The sequence below is a fragment of the Otolemur garnettii genome, unplaced genomic scaffold (genome assembly GCF_000181295.1).
Source record: "Otolemur garnettii isolate 467f Iridium unplaced genomic scaffold, OtoGar3 scaffold00086, whole genome shotgun sequence".
Lineage (NCBI taxonomy): Eukaryota > Metazoa > Chordata > Mammalia > Primates > Galagidae > Otolemur > Otolemur garnettii.
The window spans coordinates 8,344,981-8,363,814 of record NW_003852481.1 but is presented as its reverse complement, the minus strand read 5'-3'; the positions used below and the strand labels follow the sequence as shown (position 1 = coordinate 8,363,814).

Below are 18,834 nucleotides of genomic sequence, written 5' to 3'. Positions count from 1 at the left end.
CCACAACCCCTGGCTATTTTTTGGTTGCAGCCATCATTGTTGTTTGGCGGGTCGGGGCTGGGGATTCGAACCCGCCACCTTGGGTGTATGTGGCTGGCGCCTTAGCCACTTGAGCCACGATAGGTTATTTCAAGCAGTGGGAATAGGTGTTGTGCTCGGGGGATGCCAAGGTTTTCCGTAGCAGGGGATGAGACTGGAAATGAGTTGGGAAAAGCCATCTTAGAGGATGAGTGAACTGCAGGACTGTGGCAGAGAGATCTCCTGGAGGGGTGGGAGACAACTGGGGGCTGTGATGATGGTGGAACTGGAGGAGAGGGCATCCATGCAGTATACATTTAGGAGCAAGCAGCAGGAGTGCTTGGAGCAGGCATGTCGTCAGAGAAGGATGTGGCCTTTCTGGCTCACTTGTCTCAGAGGCCTTGTGGGTGGAGTTCAGTCTTTCTCCTCTTGCTCCAATTCTTTGGGCCCTGAGTCCCTGGCCCAGATGCCTCTTATCATCTCATCCCCACCACCTGGCTCCCCTTGCTTGCTCCAGGGTTATTTCCTAAAGCAGGATGGGGGAGGTCTTTTTTTTTTTTTGGCTGGGGCTGGGTTTGAACCCACCATCTTTGGCCTATGAGGCTGGCACCCTGCCCTTTTGAGCCACAGGCACCACCCGTATGGGGGGAGGTCTTTAACCCTATGAATGCTGGCTCTTACCAGGCTATCTGAGTAGCTTATGCTGGAGCTGTCAAGGGCTGCTGAGGTCCTGGTTGACAGTTGGCCACTGTTGCCATCTGGCCAGCTGGGGCACAGTGCCTCTGGGTAGTTGCATAAGAGAGGGGCCCTCAGCAGACAAACAGGCTCCTCTCTATTGATGGGCCAGCCAGCAGGTCAGTGAAGGTCTTGGGGCTTGTGGGGAACCGGGTGAGGAGTTCAGCCCCATCCCTAGGGAGGCTTTCCAGGAAGGCTTCTCTACTGAGAAAGCCTCCTGATACCGGCACTCATTAACCCTCTGGGTGCCAGGACAAGGGCAGAAGGTGAGCTTTGGGAGGCAGCTGAGGTCAACCTTCTTTGAACTTCCACGTGGTATTTACTCAGAACAATTGTTGCCAGAAGCCCAGGCCCCTGGAGTATAAAGCAGAATATCTGCTCTCTGGACTCAGAACAGAGCAGGTGAGCAGCCAGGGCAGAGGGAGTGAGGTTGGAGTCCTAAGCGAAGGGACCCTAGGGGGCCTCAGGCGAGAGCTGGTAGAGGGGACACCAAGACATCCTCTTGGAGCACTGGGGAAAGAGTTGCTTCTTCCTCCTTGATATGCCTCAGTTTTTCCACCATGACATGAGAGGCAGGAAGGCAGTGTGCAGGGGGAGGTGTCACAGGAGTCCAGGGAGCTGCTCCTGGGGTCTGGGCAGGGGGTGGTGGTAGGAGGGGAGGCTCTGCAAAGCTCCCTACTGTGTGACTGAGGTGAGACAGGAGCAGCCCTCGCCATGTCTGAGGACACCTTCTCTCCCAGCCTCTTGGATTCACCTGGGTCAGGCTTCTTGAGTCTCAACAGCTCTGTGCTCTGGAGACCCCAAGGAAGGGCTAAGAGGACTGGGGGCAGGTTGCCCTGAGCAAGTTCCCTAGGAGGCATCCCTGCTGTTTCTTCTCCGCTCTAACCAGGCCTCCTTCCTTCTCAGGATTGGTAATGGCAAGCATGGCTGCAGCCCTCACCTGGGTGCTGGCTCTCCTGTCAGGTGGGTCTCTGACCTTGACTTTGACTCAATGGGAAGTGTGCTGGAGGCTGTACTGAGTGGCCTGTGCACCATGGGAGAGGAGAACCCAGCCCCTAATCACCCCATCCCTATTCGTAGTGCTTTCAGCCACCCAGGCCAGGAAAGGCTTCTGGGATTACTTCAGCCAGAGCAGTGGGGACAAAGGCAGGATGGAGCAGCAGAAGCTGGCACGGGAGCATGTGTGAGTGGCCAGGGCAAGGGGTGTGGGGCAGGGAAGAGGCAGCGGGGGATGGGGTGGTGTGTTGTCCATGATTTTTCACCCTCCATGGTCCCCACTGAGACACAGGAACAGGGGTGGGGCTGCCTCTGCCCTACTTCCCTGTCAATCCAGGGCTCTTCAGTGTCGCCTGTCCACAGCCCTCTCCTTCACCTAGCTGTAGCTGCTGGTCCCTGGCCCACTGAGGCATGGTGTCTGGATCAGCAGAAGATCCCCAATACAGCCCCCAGAATGAAAGGACGGCGTGAGAGTCTCGGTGCATCTGTAGGTGCTTGCACAGTGCTGTGGGTGTGGATTTGCCTGTGCGATGTGTTTGTGCTTTAAGTGTGAGGGGTTGAGGCAGGCCAGAGCTTAAGCCTAGAGCCCCAGGCCTTGGGGCCACCGCCCTGCGTCCTCAGTTTCCCCAGAGGATCTGCACTCTATGTCTCTGAGACAAAGGAGATAATGAACGGGAGCAGGGGGTCTGATGGCCTGGATGTCTGTCCCCTTCCCCAGGAGCCTGAAGGACAGCCTTGAGCAAGACCTCAACAACGTGGACAAGCTCCTGGAAAAGCTGGGCCCTCTGAGTGGGCAGGGACGGGGGCCTTCGCGGCTCCCACCTGACCCGGCGGGCATGCGGCAGCAGCTGCAGGAGGAGTTGGAGGAAGTGAGGGCGCGCCTGGAGCCCTACATGGCAGAGGCGCACCAGCTAGTGGGCTGGAACTTGGAGGGCTTGCGACAGCAGCTGAAGCCCTACACAATGGATCTGATGGAGCAGGTGGCCCTGCACGCACAGGAGCTGCAAGAGCAGCTGCGTTTGGTCGGAGAAGACGCCAAGGCCCAGCTGCTGGGGGGCGTGGACGAGGCGCGGGGCTTGTTGCAGGAACTGCAGAGCCGCGTGGCGCACCACACTGGCCGCGTCAAGGAGCTCTTCCACCCCTACGCCGAGCGCCTGGTGACCGGCATCGGGCGCCAAGTGCAGGAGCTGCACCGTAGTGTGGCTCCGCATGCCGCCGCCAGCCCCAAGCGCCTCAGCCGCTGCGTGCAGGCGCTCTCACGCAAACTCACGCTCAAGGCCAAGGCTCTGCACGCGCGCATCCAGCAGAACTTGGACCAGCTGCGCGAAGAACTCAGCAGTGCTTTTGCCGGCGCCAGCACAGACGGGACTGAGGAGGGGGCCGGCTTAGACCCCCAAGTGATCTCCGAACAGGTGCGACAGAGACTCCAGGCTTTCCGACATGACACCTTCCAGCAGATCGCTGCCTTCACTCGTGCCATCGACCAGGAGACTGAGGAGGTCCAACAGCAGCTAGCGCCACCCCCGCCGGGCCACAGCGCCTTCGCCCCGGATTTCCAACAAGCGGACAGTGGCAAGGCCCTGAACAAGCTGCAAGCCCGTCTGGATGACCTGTGGGAGGACATCACCTACAGCCTTCATGGCCAGGGCCACGACCATCTGGGGGAGCCCTGAGAGTTTACTTGCCCAGGCCCACTTCCCAGCTCCTTGTCTGGGAAGCCCTGGACCTCCTGCCTGGCTCAGTCCTTGAAAGTGGCCTGTTGGGTGGAGGGTGGAGGGTCCTGCACAGGAAAGGCCAGGCCATGGGAAGGGCTGCTGTCCTCAGTACATCCAGCCTCCTGTGACTCCTCATCTGGATGTGTTACACTCACCAGGCTTTGCAAACCCAGCCTCCTGTGTTCTTTTGGGAATCGTCCCTAGCTGCTCCATTCAGGGGGGAGGGAGGAGGGAGGAAAGAGGCCCTGTATGTGCAGGTAATTACCCACAAGCATGTTTGCTATAGTGCTGGAAGACTGTGCCATTACATCCTGGAGTTAGGGTCTTGTCAGTTCCTGCTGCCTGGTGGCCACTGCTATGGCCGGTCCACAGAAAGGAGCACTTGTCACCCCAGGGCTGTGGCCACAGCTTCTGTTAGGTGAATAGAAAGGAGAAAGGAGTGAAATATGATGGGAGGAACCATCTGCTGGCCCTGATGCTGGGGGATGTATGGCAGGGGCTGTGATGGGAGGGGACAGAGCCCTTATTTCCTTACAGAGCTCTGCACTTAAGTATGAGACTGAGCACTCTACACTGAGGCTTATTAAACTCCCTGGGGAGCATACCATGTACCCTCCCCCTTGCCAGCCCCTCCCTCTGACTCCCAAGCTGAAGTCTATAGACTTCTGGCTCAAATGAAATAGATGCCTATGATGGAAGTTTGTCTGCCTGGTGTGACTCTCATTTGGATCATGTCTGAAAGCAGTAGCCTCACCATTGTCCCCAAAGCACCCTCATCACCCACTCCGTTCCCTTGCTGCTCTTTCTTAGTGACCCATCCCCAGCCCAGGTCTATCAGAGGCCCTGTGGCTGGGCTCTGCTTCAGGGCTCCTGGCTAGACAATAGCGACCCCATCCCCTTTCTCCAGCACTTCTGACAAAGGCTCCTGGTTTCGGGGACTGTGTGGCCCAGACTTCCAAAGCCAGCCAGATCTACCTCAATTCATTTCCCCCAGGATATCCTCTCAGACCCAGGGCAGTTTGTTGCTCCACAGCATGGGGTTATAGAACCTGAGAGTAAGGGCGGGGTGGGCCTGGGTTAGGGATCCTGCCTCCACACCTGCATGGTTCAACAGCCTGATTACCACAGGATGGTGTGCATGAAATGCATACTGTTACTTGAGGAATTGTAGCCCCCAGACTCCTAGGGTAGCCTATCTCCTTTACTCCTGCCGTTCCAGACTTTGAATGGTCTCTTTATATGACTCTCTTCTTGGGGTCTCCAAACTCTCAAATCTTCCCTCCATATACACACTCATCCAGGGGCACCAAAGCTCTTCATAGTTCCTCTGGGTACTGTACAATTGGAGGCGAGAGGTTGGGTGGTGGGGAGCAAAGGGTAGACACACCTCTGTCCCTTTGGACTGCCCTGTCTAGCATCTTTTCCTCCTAGCTCAGCCTGCTGGTCTCAGCACCTCCCCCTTGGAGCGCTGACCCACATGAATCCAGGCTCATTATGCCTGCAGGCTGGTTTTCCCTAACACCCTGAATTTAGACTTAAGTGGGTTGTCCCCCGCACAGGGAAAGGAAGTTCTAGAAAGAAAAGTTTCCAAAAAAAGAGGTGTTTTGTTGTTGTTAGGAAACTGGGAAAGGGTGAGTCAGCTAGAGTAGGATGTGGTGAAGATGAGGGGGTGGGGATAAAAATAAGCGTTGTATGTCTGAGGCTGGAATTTTGGGAGGTGCTTATGAGGATAGAAATAGCCAGTGGAGAAGAACAGAAAGGGAGAGACGGATTGAGGGACATCTGAGGCTGGAATTTTGGTGCTTACAAGGACAGAAATAGGGAGTGGGAAGAACAGAAAGGGACAGACGGATTGAGGAACACGGAGAAGCTGAGCCACCGGGAAAGGGGGACCTAGAGCCCAAGCAGTGTCTGGCCCAAGAGTGGAATGAAGCAAGCCGAGGTCTGGGAGCACCTCCTTGGGGATACCAGGGACAAGCCAGGCCCCTGGCTCTCAGGCTCTAGAACCCTGTGCTGTGGAACAACAAACTGCCCTGGGTCTGAGAGAATATCCTGGGGCTAGTGACGTTTCAACTGAGGTAGACCTGGGCCACACAGGCCCAGGAACCAAGAGCCCTTGTCAGAAGGCCCCTCCAGCAAAGTCGGAGCCGCGCCAGGCGGAAGTGCTGGAGAAAGGGGGCGGGGCCGCGAGAGCAGCGGAAGCCGGAAGCCGGAAGTCGAGGCCGCAGCTGCGCGTGGCGGTGATGGCGGCCAGTGGGGCTGTAGAACCCGCGCCTCCGGGGGCCGCCACCGCCCCGTCGTCCGCCCCGGCCTCGTCGCTCGCCCCAGGGCAGTTGTTCCGGCCCATCAGCGCCGAGGACGACGAGCAGCAGCCCACCGAGATCGAGTCGCTATGCATGAACTGTTACAATAACGTGAGGCGGGGGCGCGGCCGCTTAGTGCACAGGCGGGGAGAGGCGGGGAGGGGCAGGGAGTTGGATCCACGGCCAGGTGGGCTCAGTCCCGGCCCCGGAGGCGCGCCCTGAAAACCTCGGGGCGGTTTCATTGATTCTTTTCCTTCGCTGCTTTCTGCTTTCCCAGGGCATAACGCGCCTCCTGCTCACCAAGATCCCCTTCTTCAGAGAAATAATCGTGAGCTCCTTTTCCTGTGAACACTGTGGCTGGAACAACACGGAGATCCAGTCGGCAGGCAGGATCCAGGACCAGGGAGTGCGTTACACTTTGACTGTCAGGGCCCTGGAGGTGAGAGGAGCTCAGAGCAGATACTCCAGTATCCTAGAGAGAGCTTGAGGACTAGAGTCAGAGGTCTACTCTAGGCGCTTGGACCTTAAATAAATCCACTTATGTTTCCAAGCTCTAGTTTTCCTTTTTGTAAAGTGGTATTGGCTCTTTTATCCGCTCCATTGAGATAGGATTTGTGGAAACGCTTTTCAGTTGTGTCAATTGGTATGACGTGAGCAGTAGTACTCTAATATTTTCACCACTTGGACAGCCAGACTCAACATCACTTGTAATTTTGGAAGGAGGAGTCTGGACCCTCTGGAGTGGAGAGAGAGAGAACCAGTTGGGCTGGGGTCTGATGGAGGCTGACAGGATGGTTATTTCCTGAGGAGAAACTGTTGTGTTGACCTCTTTGGTCTAAGTGTTTTCTTCTCTGCCAAGGACATGAACAGAGAAGTAGTGAAGACTGACTCTGCCACCACAGGGATCCCTGAGCTGGATTTTGAAATTCCTGCCTTCAGCCAGAAGGGAAGTAAGTTTAAGATCAGGGTATTTGGGCTGTGCACACCTAACTAGAATCTTACCCAAACTTTCTTGCAAACCCTCTGGTCCCAAATCTAATGGCTTGTGTGTGGATTTTTGTCTTGTAATCGTAATCATTGTGTTCTTCATTGGTTTAATATAAATGGAAAACTTAAGTAAAACGGCAGGGATAGTAGAGAGTAATAGTAAGACCATACCGTTATTATAAAATTTTAGCAGCACAGTTATCAGAGATGAATGGAACCTTGTGCCTGGCCCCCTCATTTTATGGGTGAGGTATTTAAGGCCCAGAGAATTCAAGTGAGTTGTCCAGGGTCATACAGGTACTTGATAGCAGAGCTAAGGCTTACTTGTCTTTTCTTATTCACAAGCTCTGACCACTGTTGAAGGATTGATTAACCGTGCTATCTCTGGCCTGGAGCAGGACCAGCCCACACGAAGGGTGAGCTAAAGTTTTCTGATTACAGCAGCTCAAGGAATAATTGCTAGTATGTGCCTGGATAGAGTGTTCAGCTTCCCATCTGTCTAAACTGTCTCTGACTACATGTTGGAGAACTTTTTGGGGAACCATATAGTTGTGCTCTAACTTAACTGCTGAGATGTCGCATATGTTATACTTATTGTGCTTTCTACCTCCCTCCCCCAATGTATATTAAGGTGTCTTCTCAGACAGACCATGTAACATTACCTCTGAAGAGCTTTTCCTGATCTCCTTGGGTTATCTGTACTTCCTTCCTTAACATTCCATCATATCTTATATTTATTGCAGTAGAAGTAAAATAATTGCATATTTAGTCATTTGTCTTCCTGACTGGCTGGGGAGTCCCATGAGAGGACTGTGATATATTTACTGTTCTATGCTTAACCTGGCATGAGAGCCTGGGCTAAATGGTTGAATGAAGGAGAAAATGAGGATCATCTGCCATTAACCGTCAACTTTATACTTGCTTGGTACATCTCATTGTGAAGTCTGAATCACTCTCTTCCCACTCAAACTGAGACACATGGCACTTTCGAATGGAAGTGACCTGGTATGACAAGGTGTGGGGCATGATGTAGACCACCAGGGCTGATCCTTTTCCTCTTTGTTCATGTCAGGCAAACAAAGATGCCACAGCTGAAAGAATTGATGAGTTCATTGGCAAACTGAAGGCGCTAAAGCAAGTGGCCTCCCCTTTCACTCTGGTGAGTATTGAGGGACTGGAATTGTCCTTGATTAGGGGAGGAGAGAGCATTAAGAATGGAATTTTTCCACTGTGGTGCCTGGGAGGTCTGATGGCAGGTGGAGGATTGTGTATGATTTCCTGTTGCAATGACTCTCTCTTCCCCTGTGTGTTAGATCATTGATGATCCTGCAGGAAACAGCTTTGTGGAAAACCCCCATGCTCCCCAGAAAGATGATGCCCTGGTGATCACACGCTACAACCGGTCCCTACAGCAGGATGAGATGTTGGGGCTCCAAGTAAGAGGACTGAAGGAACCAGAAGAATACTCTGGGCTTGGTGCCTGTAGATTGTGGTTAGGGTGCTGGCCACATACACTGGGGCTGGTGGGTTCAAACCCAGCTTAGGCCTGCTAAGCAACAATGACAACTACAACAACAAAAATAGCCGGGCGTTGTGGTGGGTGCCTGTAGTCCCAGCTACTTGGGAGGCTGAGACAAGAGAATCACTTAAGCCCAAGAGTTTGAGGTTGCTGTGAGCTGTGATGCCATGGCACTCTGTTAAGGGTGACATAGTGAGACTCTGTCTCGGAAAAAAAAAAAAGGAATACTTTGGAATTACTTTGCATTCTGGATTGCTTGGAGGCAGTGGGAACTTAGTTTTTCTTTGGATGACCTTTGTACCATATCTCAGCTTGTTTGTGCTCCTCATCTAGCTCATGTCAAGGACTTGGGTAAACTTCACAGAGAGGATGACAGTGGCTATAATCCTATCTTGAACCCTTTCACCCCTTGTTTAGGGCTTTGCTTTCCAGCTTCTCTGTCCAACCCATGAGGTGGCAGTGGACATAAGTGAGCCAGAGTATTTTCTCCCAGGCCAGAGCAGGGTTTGGGGATTCTGAGATATATGTGCTACCTTGTGATTTGCTCCTCTGCTATTTTAGGCAGAAGCACCAGGAGAGAAGCCAGAAGAAGAGGATCTCAGAAATGAAGTGAGTCATGTTGGCTACTGTTGAGAAAGGAACACAGTTGTGGGCTGAGACTGACGCTGTTTAGTGTCTCTTCCTCACCACCACCGTGGATGAGTGCCAGCGTACCAGCTGAAGTCTGTAGCCTGAGTGTCCTGCCTGGTGCTCACGCTGTGCCTCTGTGTGTGTGTTCCAGGTGCTGCAGTTCAACACAAACTGCCCTGAATGCAATGCTCCTGCTCAGACCAACATGAAGCTAGTACGTATCTTTTGTCAAGCAGTTGGGTCGCTCTTCATCTGACTCAGGCATGAAGATTATAATCAGGCTGGGAGCGTCCCTTTAAGAAAAGCACATGCTTTATTCAGAGGAGGAGGATGTTGCCTTTGATTAGATTGTGTACCTTGGCTTTGGGTTCAAAGAGAAAATTAGGCCATGGTTTGAGGCTGGCTATATGTAGTCTGAGCCCTGCCTTCAAACATGTGTGCACAGGGAGCACTATGAGTGAGTAACTTGCCTTTTTCTGGAGGACTCAGAGTTAGGTTGCCTCTTGTGATATATTTCTTGCACTACTGGGACCAACATCTGGTTGTGTTGGGCTTGGCCTTGTTTTTCCCCTGAGGGTGGCCTTTCCTGAAAGTAGATTTCCTCAACTCCATCTTCTAGAAATACCTCACTTTAAGGAGGTTATCATCATGGCTACCAACTGTGAGAACTGTGGGCATCGGACCAATGAGGTAGGTGGGTCTCATTTTGGAAGAAGAGGCTAACCCTTATTTAATTTTTATCCTTCCTAAATATACCTTTTCAGGATTGGAGGCTGGGCAGGTTGGGTTTGTCTTTTCGGGTTGGGTAGGGTGAGGAGCCCTTCAAGGAACTGGGAAATAACTGAGAGAAGAGAGATTCCATAACTCGTTTAAGACATATTAAAGGTGGTTATATGGAAGAGAGAGGACACTTTCGATCCGCTCCTCAGAGGGGCAGAAGTTCAGGGAGGCAGATTTTAACTTCATAATGAAGAACTTAATGGAGCTGTTTGAAAGTAGAATGGGCTGCCTTGCAGCCTTATAAATTCCTTTTCCCTGAGTGATCTGAGTATAAGCTGATTAAATTCTTAAAGCAGACTATTATAAAGGGGAGCCGCACATTGAACATAGTAAATGAAAGGACTAGAATAAACAAATGTCTCTTTCAACTCCAAGAGTCAGATTTTTTGTAAAGGCAAATTCAGAGTTTCTTGGCAATTTGGAATAAGTTTTGGCATGTTACTGGGGTAAGGCACTCTGCTCCCAGTTAGCTTTTGATGTATTTTGTTTGGGTGACTGCTGCCACTATTGGTTTAGAATGCTCTGTCCTTGGTAGCTGTTAATAGGTCTGATTGGAGGGCCAAGCCTATCTTGAGTCTGCTGAACACCAAGTGAGGTTCAAGGTTATCTCTCTGTTGTTGCTCTTGACTGTTAACCTGTGCAGGTGAAATCTGGAGGAGCAGTAGAGCCATTGGGCACCAGGATCACCCTCCACATCACAGATCCCTCAGATATGACCAGAGACCTCCTTAAGGTAACACCTGATTGGGAAACTGACTCTCTTCTTCATAGGCTGGATACACTGTCTCTGTCTAGGGGAAATTATGTACAGTAATATTCAGGGACTTGAGGTACCTCCTGCTTCCCTGGGTTTGAGGTTTCCTTACTAGTGTTGATCCATGGTTGGAATTGCAGATTCAGAAGGTGACCTATACGCTCTTTCTGATGAGTTGGCAGCTTTTTGGCTTCCAGTGTTTATATGGGCCCTCTTCTTTTACCCCTAATACCTGATAGCTTGAAGCTATAATTCAGTTTCCCCTTATTAAGTTCCATTTCTGTGGTTCAGTTTGGACAGGAGGAAGTCTTTGACTTTAACGAGGGAGTCAGAGAAAACTGGGACAGCTGATTTTGTTCCCAAACTACCACTGGTGATACTAATTTGGCAGAAGGCCTCTGGTTGGCTTTCTTTGCTCCTGACTTTAGAGCTTACACCGACTTCTCATTTCATAGTCTGAGACTTGCAGTGTGGAAATTCCAGAGCTAGAATTTGAACTGGGAATGGCTGTCCTTGGGGGCAAGTTCACTACACTGGAGGGGCTGCTGAAAGACGTCCGGGAACTGGTGAGTCAGCTAAGTAGTGTGTGCAGCTTCATACCGCAATTTAGCTGTGGGGAAAGGGACTGGAAGAACTCAAGACTTTCTAGTTTTTGGTGTTGATGATTGGAGATTCTCCTTACAGCTTTTTAAGAGACTTTAATGTATTTATTTTGGATTATAAAGCTAAGTTTATGGGAAGTTTTGAATGGAAATTCCCAGGCCTAAGTTGGAACATTGTTGTTATTTTATGGTCTTGTGTAAGTCATTTATTTCACTGTAAAGTGTGAGGTTGAGGGTCCTTCCAGCACTGAACACTCCCAAACTCACACACGTTAGCCTGTATGTTTATCTTGATGAACTATTTCACTTAATTGATATATTGGATTTTCAGTTGTTGGACATTCTGTCTTTATAAATTGTGCTTTTTCTTTGCATTCCTTCTCCAAATCAGCATTAGAGATCAGACTGTCAGAACAGTTTCCTAGATTTTGTTTCACCTTTCCTGTTTTGTCATCTCGGCACATCGATCCCATAGACTCCTAGGCGTGGCTGCCTAGGTCAGAAAGGCCGGGTGGGATAAACAGAAACCAAACTCCCCTGCCTGGGCACCCACTGCCACTCCCTTCCTGGCTTAACAAACACAAAATCAGTATGTAAGCAATTTGGATGTCATTTATTGCAGGTGACCAAGAACCCTTTCACACTGGGTGACAGTTCCAATCCTGGCCAGACGGAGAAACTGCAGGAGTTTAGCCAGAAGTTGGACCAGGTGAGCGGATCCTGGCCAGTCTGCATTTGTTGTCCTCCGGTGAATAAGAGGCTCCATGCTCATTTCTTGCCATTCTTCTGGTTTCCTGCATCCATGTCATCATCTTTTTTAGTTTTCTCCCTAATTTTGTTGGAACACCTTAGTAGCTTCCTGAGAAAGAGTACATGGGAAATAAGATATCTGGAACGTTCCATGTCGGAAAATTTCTGTGTTCTACTTTGACACAAGAGTGATTATTGTCTGGGGATAGAATTCTAGGATAGAAATAATTTTTCATGAGAATTTTGAGGACATTGCACTACCGTCTTCTATTTTCCAGTTTGGCTTTCACCTTCTGATTTCTCTCTTTTGTATATGACCAACTCTTGGGATCTTTTCGTCTCCAGTGATGCGAAATTTCATGCTGTGCCTTGGTGTGGGTCAATTTTCAACCACTGTAATAAGTGCTTGGTAGGTCTTTTCAATCTGGAAAACACCTGTGGTTCAGTTTGAGGAAGCATTCTTGAATTATTCTATTGAAGATTGCATTTGTCCTGTTTACTCTTGAAAGCTCCTGGATTTCAGATATTAGACTTGTCTGGTCTTTTTTAATTTACAATTTACTTATTTTTTATGTGTCCTATTTTCAGTTTCTTGTTATTTTGCTCTACTTTGGGAGATTCTTTATTTCCAGCCCTTCAATTGAGGTTTTCATTTCCACTAACATTTCCCAAGAGCTTTTTAAAAATAGCAATGTTTGGGGCTTTGCTTAGATGTCTAATGATCATTGATGGCTTACAAGTAGAAGACTAAAAACTTGAGTAAAGATGATTCTTGTTGCTCATCCTAGGGGGATTTAGCTAAGCCGTTTTGTTGAGATACTCCCCCTCCATGCTAGATTTGTTAGATGTTTTCATCTTGGCTGTGGGTTAGATTCTCATCAGTGACTGTTGCATTTTCTTTTCTTTTTTTGAGACAGAGTCTTACTTACACCTTAGTAGAGTGCCATGGCATCACAGCTGTCAGCAACCTCAAACTCTTGGGCTTAAGCAATTCTCTTGCCTCAGCCTCCCAAGTAGCTGGGATGCCACAACGTCCGGCTGTTTTTTGTTGTCATTGTTGTTTAGCTGGCCTGGGCCGGATTTGAACCTGCCAGCCTCAGTGCATGTGGCTGGCGCCCTAACTGCTGTGCTACGGGTGCCGAGCCAGCTGTTGGGTTTCTTAGCTTGAAGATGAAGGTATGGCTGGCAGCGTTCTGAGGGCTGGGGCCGGGGGGTGTATGTCTGTTTCCATAAGCATGCATTCATTTAACCTCCTTGTGTTTGATTCCTTTTGCTCTGCCCTCAACTGAGCCAGTGCCCCGTAGCCCACAGCTGGGTGTGATAACATCTCCAGAGAAACAAACAACTGTTGGTCATTTTGAGCAGGCGATGGGGATGTTGAATTGCTCACATAGCTTTCAAACAGTCCTTATTTTAGATCTTTTCCATTCCACTTCCACAGGTACATAATTTCACCAATTCTTAAAACCTTTGGAGATACTATAGTATAAATTTGGTTGGTTCTTGTCTGGCAGACCTAGCCCTTTCCCATTGGGAGCTATGTAAAATTTACTTGTGTTCTCTCTCTCTCAGATCATCGAGGGTAACACGAAGGCCCACTTTATTATGGATGATCCAGCAGGAAACAGTTACTTGCAGGTGTAGTAGATCTTCCATGGTGTTTCATGGAGATGTATTTTCTTCCTTGAATATGTATCATTTCCCCAGCAACCAAAAGACTTGATTCTAAATGGACTCCTCTTTAACAGGGTACTTCTGGCAGATGTTGGGAAATAAAGGAGAAAGGGGGGAAGTTGGGAGGGATTTTAAGTGTATAAAAAGAAGGGGGAAAAAAGGGTAGTCTTAGATTCCTTTCCTCCTGTAGTCTAGCTCTTACCCTCAGCGCTGGAGTTTTCAATTTGCAAATCTGATTATAGAATGAGTAAAAATGGTAGAGACTTTAAGCTGACTAGGGAAAATAGTGTGGTGAATGATGTGACTTTAATATTATTGAGTGCTTATGGGTCAGTCAAAACTGTTCTAAGATCATTACCACACTTCTCATAGGAAAGTACATATACAACATTTTTTAGGCAGACTGTTCCCTGATTCTGCTTGGGGCGAGGCTCTCCCATTCCTGGGTCATATGAGTTCTGTTGCTCTCCAGCGGTTTAGCATAGCCACGAGGAATTGGAGGCTCTTAGAGAATAAAAAACTTATTAAGTTCTTGGGAAAGTGGGACTTGGAAGCTGCCTGCAGGCAGAGGGAATGGCACAGTGGCACAGGCACTGATCATCTGTCCTTGGCCTTGCAGAATGTGTATGCACCTGAAGATGATCCTGAGATGAAGGTGGAACATTATAAGCGCACCTTTGACCAAAACGAAGAGCTAGGACTCAATGACATGAAGACGGAGGGCTATGAGGCAGGCCTGGCTCCACAGCGGTAGCAGTGGGTGGGCCGTGGGCCGACCTCCAGTGCTGCTCATACTGCAGGGTTATTTATTACTATTGGAATAAGGCTGGGAATATTCTCCCCACTAGCCCTTGCCCATGGTGAGGAGGACACCTGGTGTGAGTCAGAGACCTACGCACACTTTCTAAACATCTTGTGATGCAAGAGCAAGCCTATTGTGTTACTTGACCTTATTTTGGAGGTTTTGAATCGCTCTGGGAAGAAACCCGGAAATGCACCATGGGGCATGTCATTATCACTTTTTTCCTGTCAAGTCTTTACCCTCCCTTCACATAATGCTGTGTACTCTAAGATTGGGATTCTGAAGTTAGAGAAGGTAGAATAAAGTTACAGCTGGAGTTTGGGAGTCGGTTTGGGGTATATAAAAGGATATATAAAATATTGACTTGCAGCAGGAGTCACTAAAGGGGAGAGAGGCCAGCACAAGTGAAGGAGTTATTAAAGTGATGGCTTTCAAACAGCACTTGCGTCTATATTCACAGAATTCAATTTTCTAAAGAAAATGTTCTCCAAAGTGGTCACTCTGCTTTGGGGATTGAAGCTGCCATTTCATTCTTTCCTTCAACAGATGTTTGCTTGTCTACTTTATGCCAAGCACATCGCAGAACAGTGAACACATCTCTGCTTTCATGGAACTTAAAGTCTAGTGGGGAAAATTGGCAATAAACAGACAAGTGAAACAGTATGTCAGATGGCGACTAGTGTTACGGAGATTGTAAAACAGGCAGTGGGGAAAGTTGCCAGGGAAAGTGGAGCCAAGGAAGATCTCACCAAGCAGGTAATCATTGGGCATTAAGGCAGAGCTGAGAAGGGGGTAAGAGAGTGAGCCATGTGAGTGGCTGGGGGAAGAGATTTCGGGGAAGAGATTTCTGGGCAGAGGAACTACAAAACCAAAAGGTCTGAAGTTGGTGAATGTTGGAGCCATTGTGGGTATTTGAGATCAGCTAGTCCCACTCTCAATTACAAATGTGGAAACAGGTTCAACTAGAGAGGGAAGGGGCTCTACAGTTGCATAGGAAGTTAGGGACCAGCGAGCACTCTGCTCTTCAGTGCCTTGAACTCCCCAGCCAGGGCGCTCTGCACTGTGGTCTGCTGCCTTTGTGAACAAATGGCGACTCCTGTGGTGCAGACTGCAGGGTATTTGCTCATTAAAGATCAGTTAATTGAGACGTTATCACATACCTTATTTGTGTTGCAAATTAAACTCGAAAGAATTAGTAACAGATGACTTAGAAGCACATATCTACTCTATTAAACCATTCTCAGAAGTCACCAATGACTTTCTACTTGGAAACGTTCTCATTCTCTGCTTCTGTCATACTTGATAGGGGCCCATTTTTTATTTATTTTTTGGCCGGGGCTGGGTTTGAACCGAATGCCTCTGGCATTTGGGGCCGGTGCCCTACCCTTTTGAGCCACAGGAACTGCCCAGTAGCCCATTTTTTCCTCAACCCTTCTCTTGGCGCTCATAATTCTGTACTCCCAGGTTTTCCCTTTGACTGTCCCTTATTTGGAATCTCTGCCTCCTCTTCCTAAATGTATTTCCAAAAGTTTGGCTTTCAGACATCTCTCCTTTTTTGGCATTTTACTATCATGTGGGACTTACTCCCATACCTGTATCTAATTTCTGTAAGGGAGGGCAGGTAAGATACTTTAAGAAGTTGGAGATGCTGACTGGCAAACAACTCAACTATAAAGCTACAACACTTCGAATAGACTTCTCTTGTGCAAGTCTTCTACCCTAAGAGATTGTCTATAGGTGTGTTTCTAACTGACTTGGGAACCTGAATTTACCAGGCAACCTGATTTCCTATTTGGTCTCTTGAATGGGACAGGTATGCCCTGTGAAGACGTACCCCAGCGTCAGGTTCGGTTTTCAATTGTAAAGGAAAAAATGGTACTCCGGTTTATTACTGATTGTCTTACAGAGCTTTTGTGAGGATTGAGTTAATCATGAAGTACTTATATATATATATATATGTGCATATATACACTTATAATCCTCATAAAAATTCTAAAGTGTCTGTGTTTTGGCTTTAAATAATTTGTGGGGGAAAAAAGTAGCTATAAGTAAGATTATCCCTATTTTACAAGTGAGGAGATAGTCTTGGAGAGATTGGTAACTTGCAGAAGGCAGCAGAGCTTCTAAGAGGCAGGCTTTAATCCTAGGCCAGTCTGACTCTGGAACCTGAGTGCTGAGTGTTTTGAGCTGAAATTGGTAATTACTGTATTTGTTTTATTAGAGCCCACTGCAGAGAGGGCAGAGTTTAGACCAGCCTATTGGCACTGCATTTGGTCCTGCTTAACTGCCCTTTGAGGCAGGGTTGAGACATGTTCTGTCTTTTTAGTCTAATGGACTGAGCAGGATGGGGAATGGTGGAAATGGAAACAATGAAACTGGTAAGAGCTAGGTTGATGGGGCCAAGAGGGTTACACTAGCATTCGCTAGAGCAGAAGTGGAGGCTTTCTGAATGCTTGCTGACACTGGTAACAAGATAGGGCTGTGCATTAGTTTGACATAATACATTGTAGAAGCTGCGGCAGGATTGCATATGGCGTACCTGTGGGGCGCTGTAGCTGATGAAGCCCTATTCTCTCTGTCCAGTGTCCCCTTCCCATAGGCCCTCAGAGACCCAGCCTGCTTTCCTTCTGGGCCTGTGCTGTAACTGCTCACTGTAGTGGCTAAAATTCATGCTCCCAGCCTGTTTTGTATGGCACGAATAAAGAATTGTTTGAACACGTATTGCAAGTTACGCAGAGGATGCGAAAAAGATGTATACACATTTTAAGAAAGGTAAAAAATGTATTGAAATTTTAGTAATATATACTGGTAACAAAAGATGAACACAAGTCATGTTGAGCACCTCTTGTAATTGTAGAACTCAAACATGACTTGAGTATTGCAAATTTAGTTTTTTCCTTTCTTAAAATGTGTATGTGTTTTTTTGCACCCTTCATATATATGAGGTCTGCTAATTAAGTTTGCAAACTTGCCCCCACGCTGTTGCACTGGCAGCACTAAGTAAGGTCTCCTAACTTTGGTGTATCAGTTTGTGTGGATGTGTGGTGGTGTCTTGCTGAGTGGCGTTCATTACTGTTACTGTTTTTGTGTGCCATCACCAGAATGTTGGAGCTTGAAGTTGAGCAATAAACAATTTGTTAAACTTGGCAGGAGTGGAAGTGAAATCAGGGACATGTTAGTCCATGATTATGGGGATAATGCCACAAAGAAAGCAGTGTACAAATGGATTAAATGTTTTTCTGAGGGGGGAGAGAGTATCACTGATGGGGAAAGGTCAGGGCAGCAATAACAAGCAGAACTGATGAAACACTGTAAAGGTTTGTCAAATTGTGCGTCAAAATTGTTGGCTATGAGAAGCATAGCAGACCAAGTAAATGTTGATAGTGAAATAGGAAAATCTTGCCAACAACTCATGGCTCTTGCATCATGACAATGCATCAGCTTACACAGCATTGTGAGTGAGGTTTTAGTCAGTAAACAAATAACTGTATTCGAACATTCTCCCTACTCACCTGATCTGCCCCAATGACCTTTTTCTTTACCCAAAGATAAAGGAAATATTGAAAGGACATTTTGATGAGATTCAGGACATGAAGGATAATGTGATGACAGGTCTGATAGCCATTCCAGAGAAAGAGTTCCAAAATTGCTTTGAAGGGTGGACTAGGGGCTGGCATCAGTGCATAGCTTACTAAGGGGAGTACTTCAAAAGTGATCGTAGTGATATTTAGCAATAAGGTATGTGACACTTTTTCTAGGACAAGTTCACAAACTTAACTGTCAGGTCATGTACAGTAGAACCCCTGTAAATTGACTACCCAAGGGACTAATAAACTGTTTGATATATGGAAGTGGTCAGAATAAAGAACTTCCATTGAATACACGTGCATGTCCATTCTATGAAAATTGGGTCAACTTAAGGAGGTAGTCAACTATGGAGGTTCCACTACATAAAGTATAACCATGCTTACTTGCCTAATACTTTAAAAGAGTGATAGGGCTGGGTGCGGTGGCTCACACCTGTATCCTAGCACTCTGGGAGGCTGAGGTGGTTGGATTGCTTGAGCTCCTAAGTTCGAGACCAGCCTGAGCAAGAGTGAGACCCGCCTCTGTAAAACTAGATGGGTGTTGTGGTGGGTGCCTGAAGTCCCAACAGGGGAGGGACTGAGGCAAGAGAATCACTTGAGCCTGAGAGGTTGAAGTTGCTGTGAGCTAGATATAATGGTACTCTACTGAGGGTGACCAAGTGAGACTCTATCTCAAAAAATTAATAAATAAAAATAAGGGTGATAAAAAAACATGATGAAATGAAAATATGGGATCTGATATTTCAAAAAATTGGGTCACCTCTTGCACCCCACTTTGCTAGGTTTTGCTTCCAAGAATCATGTTTTGACTGTGTGAAGTCTAGCAACATCCTTAAGTTTCTGTAAAATATGATAATAAAACTATCTGATAATTTCTCTAAATATGTATGTAAAATATGATAAAACTATCTGATAATTTTGAGGGTTTAAATGAAATAATTTATTTAACTCCACCCAAGAAGAAAAGTCCCTAAAACTTTAG

At 48.0% G+C, this 18,834-nt stretch overlaps 3 protein-coding genes across 3 annotated transcripts in view; all 3 read left to right on the top strand.

The window, feature by feature from the left end:
* Window positions 1-1,165: 1,165 nt before the first annotated feature.
* On the top strand, window positions 1,166-4,162 carry APOA5 (apolipoprotein A5). The gene is made up of 3 exons (XM_003794770.3): window positions 1,166-1,716; window positions 1,834-1,936; window positions 2,468-4,162. Exons 1-3 carry the CDS (start codon window positions 1,668-1,670, stop codon window positions 3,420-3,422), a joined length of 1,107 nt encoding a protein of 368 aa, XP_003794818.1. The 5' UTR covers window positions 1,166-1,667; the 3' UTR covers window positions 3,423-4,162.
* Window positions 4,163-4,254: 92 nt separating this feature from the next.
* Window positions 4,255-14,706, top strand: ZPR1 (ZPR1 zinc finger). Its single transcript, XM_003794769.3, has 14 exons — window positions 4,255-5,878; window positions 6,045-6,206; window positions 6,627-6,717; window positions 7,100-7,170; window positions 7,827-7,913; window positions 8,068-8,190; window positions 8,835-8,882; window positions 9,055-9,121; window positions 9,523-9,593; window positions 10,327-10,416; window positions 10,893-11,003; window positions 11,662-11,748; window positions 13,362-13,427; window positions 14,083-14,706. The coding sequence occupies exons 1-14, from the start codon at window positions 5,708-5,710 to the stop codon at window positions 14,215-14,217; spliced, it is 1,380 nt and encodes a 459-aa protein (XP_003794817.1). The 5' UTR covers window positions 4,255-5,707; the 3' UTR covers window positions 14,218-14,706.
* Window positions 14,134-18,834, top strand: part of BUD13 (BUD13 homolog) — a 30,797-nt gene continuing 26,096 nt past the window's right edge. The window contains exon 1 of the mRNA XM_023516049.1: window positions 14,134-14,193. Within this exon, the coding sequence (XP_023371817.1) occupies window positions 14,189-14,193 (5 nt within the window). The 5' untranslated portion in view covers window positions 14,134-14,188. The remainder of the gene's footprint in view (window positions 14,194-18,834) is intronic.